Below are 12967 nucleotides of genomic sequence, written 5' to 3'. Positions count from 1 at the left end.
TGCCACCAGGTCATAATCTCCTGACTTAACACAGGTTTCTAGCTCCTCCTGCTTATTTCCCCTGCTGCGCGCATTGGCGTACAGACATTTCAGGGAGCAAGCTGAGCACACCGTTTTCACCCTAGGATTACAGGAGGCCTCCCAGTCTTCATCAATTCCGGAGCACTGTCCCACTGAGGCAAGCCCAGCTACAACCCCATCCCCGTTCGATTAAATATGCATATATCACCCAACTATATTAAACTATCAAGATAATCTTGGGTTTGTTAAGACAGGATTTTTGAAAAACTTCATAATAATTAAGAATAACTTCAGAATAACTTCATAATTCTAAAGAGGGAGTATTTAAAAATATTCATCATTAATTTTATGATGCAAGCAATGCAACCACATCCTAGTTCATGAAAGCTTACAAATGTAACTATTCAAAATGGGCAGACTATGAAAACATATAGCATACCCTCACTGGTTGCTTTAATTGGAAAAACACTAAGTGGAAAAAATCTGATAGAATTGTGTTCAAAGTGCCCATGGATAATGCAACTGGTGAAATCTGGTTTCTTAAGGATTTATGTTCTTTGACTTGTAAGCACTGTAAGTCCATGAATATCAAGCACTTTCCTTTTCTGTAAGCAGTGTCATCTACACCTTCACAAGGTGTAACATTTACACTGTTCTAGTCTGCAGCTGTGTGGAAATTGGCTGTTTGGCCCTTGTCACAGGGAGTGTGCGGGGTTCTCTCTCCTTGAAATGCCAATTTAGCTTTCTAACTTACTACTGACTACTGTTTTTTTCCCATGCAAACATGTGTCTGCATAATTACAGTTGAGGCTTCTAATATTCTATCAATCTGGTTGAGATTGGTGAGAAGGATAAAAGGTATTTATTAGATAATTCAGGAGAAAAAAAATAATGTAAGAGCTGCATGTATTGAGCTAGCTCAACAGGAACCATGTTAGAATATTAGCTACTGAAACAAGCAATTTAATTAGGATAAAGGTCAAATAACCTTAGAATTTCTTTGAAGACTTCCTTTGAATGACTACTCATTAAAAGAACTGACTTTTTGCAGTTTGTTTACAGTTATAGAACTTGTATCTTCATAGATACATGTTTGTTAGTTTGTTATTTCCTCAAAAATTCCTATAGATGTTGCATAAAAAAAAAAGAGTGCTAAAAATGGGAAATACTGTTCTGAAGAAGTTTTAAATATAGTTAGGTCATTGAGTGACCGAGTATATTCCTGACCAGCAGAGGGCTCCATGAAAGCAGTAAAAACCCCAGGTAGAACACTAAGTGGTAGTTTGAATAGTGGGTTTCATGTTTAGTTTTGAGGTAGTGTTGGGGTAAGAAGGACACATTTACATTATTAAAGATAGAGTGTGGACATCATGATATTGTCATTACTATTATAAAGAAGTATGTCAGAAATTATGGATTGCATTCAAGCAGTTTGTTCTGTGTAGAGCTAAGACGACAGCAGAACTTGTTTGCTATGTTGGGGAGGTGCTTTATACTGCCATTGAGTTTTTTCCTATCTAACTGTTGAGACAGGAAATAATAAGCTAAAGTCACTCCAGTTATGTTTTACATGAGACTATCTCAGCTGCTGCAATGAGAATGCTAGAGATTCTGTTCAGTCGTGATGATACAAAGTCTTAATTTGCTTAACTGTTGAAGATCGTGTTCTAAATTAAACTTTAAGGTAGCTTAAGTGAAAAAAAAAATCTGAGTTTGTCTTGAAAATCTTCATTTTATGCTCAATTTCTTTCAGTTGACATTGTATAGAGGTCATATATCTGCCACTTTTCAGCTCTTTGCTATACATGCTTGCAACAGAAAATTTCTAAATGGAATCTTAATGTGGTACCAAAAGTGCTTATCTAGCTAGAAGACATGTACATAGATTTATTTTTATGTCCATGTTCTGGTTATATATTATTCTTAGGGCTGATTGTTCTTTGGAATGTTGCTTATATAATCTGATTGCAGTCTAAATTACAAATATTTTTATGTAAATAAGTATGTTTCAGATATTTCTTACATGCTTTCTTGTCAAATCCATTTTATCAGCTTAAGTGCTAATTTCAGTCTTTTATCAAGTGTTCATATTTCTAACGTTCATTTTTATCGTTATCACTTTAGGATGGCGATCCTTCAATAAGGAATGCTGCATCTTTTTCCTTGAGATCACCACAGTCAGTGTGCTCTCCAGCTGGAAGTGATGGAACCCTTAAAGGTAGTCTAGCAGTCACATATATCCGTGTATTTTTTCCTGGTTTTAAAGAACAGAATGTTTAGAAAGGTATTTAGTTGTTCATCCTGACTTTTGTATTCAGAAAGTACTAGAGAGTAAGTTATGTTTTGATACAAAATTACTTTGAGCCCTGATCCAGAAGAAATTTCCGAAAGTCCAAATATTGATTAATCATCTTTCAAATCAAAGCTCAAATTCATGGAGGACAGAAGGATTTTAAATCCTTTCTAATATGAGGATTAAGTTCTTTAGAAGAGTGGTTTCAGTTGCTCTACATAGGAAATGGTTTAAAGGCAGCATTACGAGTATTGAACGCTTAACCAGCTCAAAAGTGTTTTAACATGCAGCACTTGCAATCATGAAATCTTAAGGACATGAAATTGAATGTAGTGCAATGAACTCAATACATATATCGTAAATGAAGGCTGAAAAAATTAGCTATGGAGAAGGGCTAGGGTGAACTGTCAGTCTGGTGAGGGAACAGAGGAAAAATCTGCTCAAAATAATTCTTTATGCTAAAATCTGGAATGCATACTGCGATTTTTAGTATTATCCCTAAGAAGCAACAGCTGAGGTACATGAGACTTAGTAAGGTAGGGATTTGGGCATATTCTTTCTAATTTTCCTTTTCAGTGTTTATGTAGAATAAAGATGTATATATTATAAAATATAAATTGTTATGTATAAATTTATATAACAAAGATGCCACAGTACTTTCTTCCTCTTTAGCCCTAAATAAAATTAAGTCTTTCCAGATGGTCAGGTTAGGTGGGGATGAGAACAGGAGACAGGAGATTCCAGAGGAGGTGAAGTTACTGGCCTTGTGCAGCCTGGGTAAGAGATGCCTTTGGCAGGGATGGACCTTAGAGCAGCTTTTCTGTGGTTATGATGAGATTATCAGGAAGACATGGGTCAGGCTTTTCAGTGTTGTAGAGGAAGAACAAAATACAGCGGACTTGTGTTGAAATGGGAGGTTCTAACTAGGTCTAAGGAAAAATCTTTTCACTATGAGGACAGTCAAGTGTTGAAAAAGGTTGTCCAGAGAATCTGTGCATTTTTTATCTTTTCCAAGTTGAGGCTGAGTAAAGCTCTGCCTAATGTGGCCTTGCTCACCCTGCTTTGAGCATGAGGACGGAATAAAGACCTCCTGAGATTCCTTCTTAACTGAATTATCCTATGATCCTATGACTGCTGAGTGATCTCTGTAGTTCATCTTCTGTAGGCATATACTGTTAAACAGTGATAGAAGAAATGTGACTCAAGTGGCAAGTGGAAATACTTGTATAAGCATGCCAGCATCATCAGAATTTCATGAAGTTGTGTGCTAAAGGACTTGTAAGATTTGTGTAAATGGTGAAGACTGAATGTGGTTTTCTTCTGTCTTTGTCACACTGATCAGTTCAACAACATTGTGAATCTAAGCTACTTACACTCAGATACATGGTTACCGCTCAGACAGAAGAATATTTGAATTATTTTTTGGTTAAAGCTGCTGCTGTTTCATTTGACTGTATCAGAACCCAGTTTTGAAGGGGTAACTTTTCAGATTATTTCTGAAAACAGTCTGATCTTACAGTCTAGATTATAATGTTTCAGCATTAGTGGGGCTGAAAAAGTAAGAGAGGAGCTTCTTGATTTATGGACCTGTGTGTTAGCTTTAGTTTTCCTATTATTAAAGCACACATTTTGCTTTCTTAAGGAGATTAATGAACCTTAATTGAGAGAACTTGATGCTGCAAGGATCTTGCCAGACATTTGCTTTCTCTAATCTCATATTCTAGAAATGTATGGGAGAGGTATAGATAATTAAAGTAATATTTGGAATGTGGGATCCCTGACAGTTTTTGGCCTATTATTTGGAGTGAAAGTTGTGATGATAAATTTTCCAGCGATGTAAAAAAATTGTGGGGTTTTTGGTTTTGTTTTTGGTATTTTCATTAGCCTTGGAAGTTTGGTTGAAAGGTTGCACACTTTGATAAAGAAAATTAGCAAAATAATTCATTATTTGTTTGGGAGGACAAAAAGGACTAAACATCATCAGTACAAAGAGAGATCTCAGGGAGGATGTTACATCTAAACTTCCTTATATAACATAGAAACTTGAGGTGATTACCAAAGGTATAGGTACAGACTGTACTTTGTACTTTTGATGGGAAAGTAGCAAGGACTTCTCGAGACTTGGAGAATGGGATTTCAGAGTCTTGAATTACTTTAAGACTGACTGTGGCTGGCTGTTTGACAGAATCTGAACAAGTAAGAAGTTTTCAGCTCGGGCAAATATTTGAGAGGTGGAAGAAGTTGTATGATTTTGTTTATTCACTTATTGAGTGGAATAAAATTTCTGTTACAGGAATCTTTGCTATACTTCTATTTTATTAAAGGTATCAGAGCAGCTGAAGTTTTATCCATAAGTTCTAGGCTGGTGTTTGTCCTTTGGCTGTGCTTTCATGCTATCGTATGTTACAACATCTACCTTCTTAAAAAAATCATTTTTATTCACCTATGAAGAATTAACATGGACTGTTTACCTTTTGTTGATCTCATGAAATACTGTGTGGATTCTGTTACCCAAGATCAGTCACACATCAAAATCCTTTAGCCATTTGTTTCCTGCAGCTCCGGTACCTTGGAAAAGATTTGTTTAAGACAGCATCTAAAGATCTGTATAAAGGAAAGCTTTCCACAATGATTTTAGTCCATTGCATTCCAAAGAGAAGTGTTCATATAATTTAGAGTCCTGTTTCCATACAGTTTCCTAAACTCCTGAGAAAATGTCTAAGTTAGGACTAGCAATAATCCTTCTGAAAGTATATGATTTTGCAGTCTTTTCTAGAAATAAGTTGTATTCCCTCCAGAAATTCTTAATGTGTATTTGATTATTTTCTGAAAATTTTGGAATGATTGCTTTTACTTTTACAGGGATTTATATGGCTTCTTCAGAGAGATTTCTTTACACTTTGCCTCTCAGTGCATTGTGGGTGGCAAGAAGAATTAGGAATCTTCTTAGATCAGTATACAGACTTCAGTGCTCGCAAAAGTATTTGTTAAGAAAAAGTGTCATCTCATCCTTTCTCCTTCAAAAGAAAGGTGGAAGAAATTTACTCAAAAGATTCTTTCTGACAGGATGAGAATAAACATTCATTCTTGTTTCTTTTTTCAAGTCTTAATTTTCTTATGCAAGAATCTTTCTGAATACATCAGTCCTAAGCTAGAACAGCCAAAGCTGAGTTTTTTCATGAGGCATTTGAAGCTCTGGAGAAAGTGGTGGGACTCCTTCCTGAAAACTATTGAAAGAGTAAGTGGAAAATGAGTAATGCAGTCTGTGCCTAAAAACCTTCCAGTATATGTTCTTTCTTTATCTCATGTGCTGTCCCTTTAAGTTTGAATTTAAGCTGTCCTCTCTGAAAATGGATGTCAGCGTTATTTATCAAAATAAGCAATGATTTCTTTATATCTGGTACAAAGCTTGGGTAAGATTTCTAGAGGAAGATTCAGTGATTTTAGAAAATAGAACAGGAAAGGACTGGGATGCTTCCCATCATCTTATCCTATCTGATGTTGGATGAGCTGTACCAGTATCACTCCCAATAACCTCCATCTTTTTTTTTTTTGTTATTAAAATGTCAGTTACAAAAATGCTGTTGTTAAAATGTCCGTTGTTACAATGGAATTAACTCCCTTATTCTTGCCATGCAGCCCATTTGAATTCTTAGTGCTAGAAAGCTTTCCTTCTGATGTTTAGCCTGAATAATTTTTGTTGCAGTTAGCCGTGACACTTCTTGGCTTCGTTGCAGTGGGTGAGGAAGAACCATTCATGTCCTTTCTTCTTTTTTTTCTTTTTTTTTTTTTTTTGGTAGCAGTCATTTACATATCAAAGAACATTATCATGTCTTGCACTAATCTAATCTTCTCCAGGCAGAGCAGCATGGTCTCTTCATGTCATCTTTACGTAAGCCACCATTTCTGAGCTTCTACTTGTCTTTTTTCTGCCTGAATTTTAAGTGGTGTGCATTTATCTTGAGTTGTACTGTCCCAAGTTGTAACTATTTGAAGACTTAGAAGGATGAGTAGTCACAAAAGTAGACGAGTTTGTATGATACTGCTGTTGTATATGAGGACTTCATACTCATATTGGAAGTTCTTTTAAACATATTGGTGTCTTTCTGTAGAGCTTATCTATCTTCCTCTTATGATATTACGATTGTTCTTTCTCAGTGAATAAAATTTTTCTGTGCTTCTCACTGAATGTCTTTTGTTTCAAAAAGTTACTCTAATTAGTCAAGAAAATTGTAATTTTTGATTCTGTTTTTGAAAGCAGTGGTGGGCCTGTCAAAGACTCAACACCAAAAGCTGTTATGATCTTTAGATTAATAAAGTAGCCTGTTACATGAGAAGTTATAAATAACAAATAATTTAAACTGCTGTTCTTAAGACAGTGTTCTGGAAATCTGCATTTGTTCACTTACTTTCCATCCATTTTTACCAAGAACAACTGATAGTTGATGAATGCATTTTTGCTATCCGGTATACTGCAATCTTACTGTATTTTTGTCTAGATCATACTTCCTCAGCTGTTAGTGAAATTGTTATGAGAAACTACATAGAAAGATATGCTAAAGGCTAGATATGGCACTCAGTTCTCTTTAATCCACAAGATTGTTTTATGGAATAATATTATTTTGATTTGATGATACTTAACAAATTCACGTTGGAATACTACCTCTTTATCATTACTCAGTCCTAGTACCTAGTTCTAGAATTTATTCTTCCAGTATGTACTTAAATCATACGGACTCTGTAGAGCACTGGGCAGTCGTTAACCATCCTTTTAAAGGGAGTTTTTCTCTTTTTCAGTCTGCTGAAGACACATATTCTCAAGATGATTATTACCAATTCTGAGATTGGTTTAGCCAGAGATCCAGGATGAATTTGTCTGATCCCATTTTTATGAAAACATTTCATTTATGTGAAAGTGGTAAATAGGATCATATTAAATTAAAAAAAAAAAAAGTATGAGACATTTACACATTGTAACTCCATTCTCTTAAAATCTTTTGTCAGTAGTGTGTTCCTCACATTCTGTGTCATCATCAGGTTCTTAGCTTTCTGACAGATAAACATCAGTATGAATGCAGAATGGATGCTCTGATTCTTTTTCTCCAGCTTCTGCCTTCAGGATCTTATTTACAATGTAATTACTCAGATGTGAAGTCTAATAATCAACAAGTAGCACATACGAATTTCTTAAAGCCTGTCTTTCCAGAGACTTTCCCAGTAAAAAGTCTGGAATGCTGTGTCCAGGTTTGTACAACAATTTGGTACCCACTTAAATAATGCTCCTAGAGTCTTGAGGATCACTTTGCTATGGATTTAAAAAGGTGTAGCACTTGAATGTTCCTGAAGTTTCTCTCCAACGTGCCATGAACCAAGTATTAGATATTAGTCTTCATTTGTTCACTAGGAGGTTTTTGCCAGCTTTCATGCATAGGTAATGGTGCTTCTGGCTAAAGAGGATGTAGGATGGGTGAAAGACTTTCTGTCAACATCTGAAAACCTTTATCTGCAGGGGAGTCAGAGAAATATGAAGATATGGTTTTGAGTAACCCTTTGGAAGTTTGAGTAATTTTGGAAGTTATTGCACAAGTGGAAATCTAGTAATTTATTAAAATTCTGTAAAATATGTGAATCCTAAGTTCTTGGTAACCTTAATAATTGTTTTTTAACTATGTGGGTCACAACAAAGAAAGCGATCAGTGGTGTGAATTTGATGCATCAGCTTTGAAAAGCAAGCAGCCTTTACTGTGAATGGGCTTACATATCATCAGAGAAAGTATCATGAATGCTTAAGTGAGATGCAACTACTGTGGTGTGATTTGAAAGTGTGTAGACAGAAAACGGAAGATGGAGATGTCAGTGATGTCTTCAGTCTCCTGGAAAGAAGCTTACTTGTTTGCTACTGAAGTTACTGTTGTGCAATGAGTGAGTGAAGCTCTGTAAATGAACAGGAACTGGTTTTGAAACTACATTTTCAAGAAGGCTAAGTCACTGCCAATGCAATGCATTTTGTAGTTGCTTGCATTATAAAGGATTTGATAAGAAATCAGTCAAGAGTCACAGAAAAAAATCGTTTAAAAGTTGCTACAGTTGATAAAACTTCCATACTCAGTACCATCTACCACTAGAAATCAGTAGGAAAACTAATTAATACAGAGATCCAGTTCCAGGATTATTGTGGGTGGTCAGGATGACTGAAAGACTGTGGAGGTACTGTTGATGGGTGTATTTGTTCTCTGTAGAGGTCTGAGTTGCTACTGATGTTACCTGCTTCTCAGCTACATTTGGTATTATTTGGTTGACCATCAATATTTGGTATTTGGTAATGATACAATGACTTGGAGAATTTTTTTATCTCACGTTTTACATATTTCTGCTATATAAAGAGTGATTTCATGGCGTTCTTTACTGATGCTATGGAAGATGAACTACAGAAGGTCAGATTTTTCCCTCCTGAATTACTGGACAACCCTAGATTTAAACTTAAAAGCTGCTGAAATTCCATTCATTCCCAAAGATCATTTCCGAAGATCATCATATTAACTACTAACTACATTGACAGCATATGGTAGAACAAAACTTACCAACCTTGGAATCTCAACTGGTTCAGCAAACAGATCATAACTGTGTGTCTGTGTATTCTTTCTACACAAACATTTCTTGTGTTGTCAAGAAGTCTTGTTAAGAGCTTTGTTTTCAGACATAACAATGGCTCAAACCTTCTCCCATAGGAAGACTAATTCCCATATTGCAGACTGACTTCAACAGTAATAGACAAAATTCTGTCTGTAGAATGGGTGATGTTTCGTCTGATGTCTAAGCATCTAATAGAATGTGGTACACAGTCAATGTGTGATACCTGTTCAAAACTGCTAATAGCTGAAGTGGAGTGAAACTGTTCCAGAGCACTTCATCTTTTTCAATTCCTTTTCACTTCAGTATATAAGAATTATAGCTTCTCAGTTGCTCCTAGTTGCCAGAGGCTTAACCATCATTAGACATCTCATAAATATGTGAAGTTACTGCCAGAACATGTGCACTTACAGTGCAGCTTATAGCCCTTACTGTCAACGTTTCAGGAATTTCGTTCAGGAGAAAGACACTTTCAGGTATCTGTTCGTAGTGCTGCCTAAGAGAGGGAAAACTTTTTGCTTTTGTTTCTTCATTTACTGAATTCTATGTCTGTTCAATGGAATGCACTGAAATCCTTCTGACCTCCTCAAGTCCACCCAAAGATAATACTGTGTCTGCAGTATTGTTTTTCAGCATGTCAAATGCCAAATTAATGCCAAATCAGAACAATCTTGTCATGTTTACTTAAAAATTTAGGACAAGGGAGAATCAAATCTCTGTCCTCTATTTGAAGTGTAACTGTGAAAACCAGTAAATGTTCAATTGTTGCAACTTCAGAAATATTCATGTAAGAGATAATTCAAGAGTAAGATGTCAGTAAGATTTCTTCAAAAAGCTTTGAGCTGCTTGTAGTATTTGTAGAAGTGAAAATGCAGCTTGTCCTGAATGGTAGTCATTACCATAAAATGAATAAATAAAATCTATAGCTAATGATTTCTGCTACACATTACGCTAAGACAATCTTTTAAATTACCAAAAGAGACAGTACTAGGGGGAGCATCACAAAAATAGATTTTTTTTTCTGAAAAACAAGTGAGACATTTTCAGGGTATAGCTGGGAATTCAGTACTGGTGGTTGAGTGTGGTATCTAATTTGAGGAGGGGAAGCAGAATAGTGGAAAGTTCTTGAGAATTGAGATTAGTCAAAATAGGACTTCCCAACATTGTGCATGTTATTGGCAGAGTATAAAGGTGTTGCCAGTGATCAAGAAAAGGGGCAAGATAAACCCATTTCATAACCTGTTCTCTATATACAGAAGTATTCTCACAGAATGTACTAGGGAGAGGAAATAAGTGTAGCAGTGTGTGCAAAGTCATCAGTAAAGGCACACCTTTAAGTTGAATTTAAATTTTGCTAGAGGTCTTGTACAGGTCAGTACATTACTTACTTTCTTGTACAGGTCAGTACATTACTTAATGGTTCTTGATATTTCTTAAAATATCTAGTAGAAATTTTAGCTGCAGAATAAAGCTGCTTTCTTGTTTAGTAGTGTTTCTTGAATGAAGCACATGGCAACCTGTATTACAGTTTTTTATTATTGTTAGAAGTACTGACCTATAATGATGAGTATAATAATGAATGACTAATAATAATCTTAGTCACAACTTTCTGAAGACCAGCATTCCCAATGGATTAATAAATCTGATAAATGTTTGCTTTAACAAGAGGAGGCTGGTCCTATTGGTCCAGCCAAAAGGCTTCCCCTCCATTCAGTATTCCTTTTTAAGCCAAAAATTAGAGGTAAAAATTATGATTAGGACAGGTTGAAAAGCTTCTCTGTTTTTCAGAGTTTTTTTCTGGGCTAACACTTACGTGGAGCTAGTTTAATTTGAGGAACAAGATATTTAAATGTGATTAATTGGACAGTGCTTTTAATTAAAAATGTCCTCTTTTAAAAACTTCTCTAGGTACACTTAAAGCCTGGAATAAGTGCATGTAGAAGAAAAACTTCATACATTAAAAGAGTGGGGAGGAGAGATAAGGCAGAGAAAATACCTTAACACAGTTAGTGTTATCTAGATAGTAACAAGGGGGGGAGGTTGGAAGGACTTTACTTAAAATAAAATAAAAATTAAAAAGTTGAAACTGAACTGTCAGGTTCAAAGTTAGGAGGTTGTGTATGTTTTGGTTTGGTTTTGGTTTTGGTTTTTTTTCTTGAAAAAAAGAATTAAAATGTGTGGCTGAAATAGCTAATGCTTGTGCGCTGATCATTTAAGTCTTCATCACCGGACCTTGTTACGAATCTTTTTGATCTTTCCTTTTTCTGTAGTCAACTTGCTTTCATTGACCATTTTCTAATAGTTAATATTCTGAACATGCAGGTACTATTTTTATTCTTTTTTGGTGGTGGGTTTTTTCATTTCATCTTCTCTGAAATGATCCCTTGCCTACCTGCAGTAGACTGCTGAAGTTCCTAGGAAATGCACTGCAACTATCTAGATTATATCTTGATCAAGAAATGATGTGCTTCCTACCAATCTTATTTAGACCTTTGTGAACACAGATATATATGTAGAAATACACATTAAAATTATGTAGGTTATATTTAGTGTGTTTTTATATAAACATGAAACAACATAACTGTTCAGTTTTTCTGAATTATTATTCTAGGATCAAGACAACCTTTAATCCAACAGTCTCAGCCTCCACCTTATTCATCACCTAGAGATCTTCCCCCAGACCTATTGTTAGATTCTCCAGAAAGAAAGCAAAAGAAACAAAAGAAAATGAAGTTAGGCAAGGATGAAAAAGACCAGACTGAAAAAGCTGCAATGTATGATATCATTAGTTCTCCTTCCAAGGACTCCACTAAGCTTACATTAAGACTCTCTCGTGTAAGATCTTCGGATATGGACCAGCAGGATGATATGCTTTCTGGTTTGGAAAACAGCAGTGTGTCAGAGGGTGATATTCCTTTTAATGTGCAGTACCCAGGACAGACTTCTAAAACACCCGTTACTCCACAGGATGTTAACCGCCCACTAAACGCTGCTCAGTGTTTGCCGCAGCACGAACAGACAGCTTTTCTACAGGCACAACAAGTGCCTGTTTTACAACAGAACACTTCAGTTGCTGCAAAACAACCTCAAACTCCTGTGGTACAGACACAGCAACAGGTTTCGCAACAAGGAACTATAACGTCATATGATGAAGTAGAGTTGGATGCATTGGCTGAAATTGAGCGGATAGAACGTGAATCAGCTATTGAAAGGGAGCGATTTTCAAAAGAAGTGCAAGATAAAGGTAAAAGGATTGTATGTGTGTATACACTATATATTATATAAATATATATATATGCATATAAGCTCCATATATATATATATATAGTAAAAAAACTTCTTGCCATTGTCACATAGTTCAATTCTGTTTACTCAGGGTAGGTTCTGTGACATTCATCTCCATTCCCCTCCAACAATGATCTGTAACCTCTCATATATGCATATTTTTAATATCTAGTATTCTTTATTTGGGGTCTTAATGTATGGAAAGTGAAGATCTTGTTTCAAAATTCTTTTTGAAGTTACTCTTGTTTTGAATCATGAGACTGAATGATGTACAATTGATGTTGTTCATAGTTTCTAAAATCCCAGCAGTATCATAAGTCAAAATTTGTAGTAAGTTTTGGTAGTTGAATTTTTAATTAACTACCCATGTTGCCTGATTTATGAAAATACACATTTGAGCCTAATGTGAAGGTAGCATTAGATTAAAATCACATCTATTCTTTTAAAAGAAGTGTAATGATCTGGTAAGATACACTACTATCTTGTCTCCAATGTTTGTTCAGCTGGATATTCATTATTATGTAGGCATTACAAGCTTTACTACTATGTATCTATGTAGTCTCTAGCACAGAACCAGATACATCTCTGAAATGTTTTAACTTCAGTAGCTGTACTGGTTGTCTAACTGATTTCATTGAATCTATCCTCTTTGGCTTGTTTTGTTTTGTTTTCTCTGTTGTTAACTGGTTTGAAGGTCTCAGAGTTCATAAATCCCCAAATCAGATGCGAAGTCCATAT

General features: G+C 35.4%; 1 protein-coding gene across 7 annotated transcripts in view; it reads left to right on the top strand.

Annotated features, from left to right (window-relative positions):
* LOC133215119 (nipped-B-like protein) overlaps window positions 1-12967 on the top strand; it is a 170960-nt gene that overhangs the window by 83747 nt on the left and 74246 nt on the right. For 6 of the 7 annotated variants that reach the window (XM_061358888.1, XM_061358887.1, XM_061358884.1 and 3 more), the window contains exons 8-9: window positions 2146-2239; window positions 11556-12188. In XM_061358888.1, the coding sequence (XP_061214872.1) occupies window positions 2146-2239; window positions 11556-12188 (727 nt within the window). The remainder of the gene's footprint in view (window positions 1-2145; window positions 2240-11555; window positions 12189-12967) is intronic. The other variant, XM_061358885.1, reaches the window with a different exon arrangement.

Source organism: Neopsephotus bourkii, unplaced genomic scaffold (assembly GCF_033783945.1).
Source record: "Neopsephotus bourkii isolate Nb327-2 ecotype Australia unplaced genomic scaffold, CSIRO-AGI_Nbou_v1 NB_952, whole genome shotgun sequence".
Taxonomy (NCBI): Eukaryota; Metazoa; Chordata; class Aves; order Psittaciformes; family Psittacidae; genus Neopsephotus; species Neopsephotus bourkii.
The sequence above is the reverse complement of the archived record's forward strand: the minus strand, read 5'-3'. Positions and strand labels throughout refer to the sequence as shown.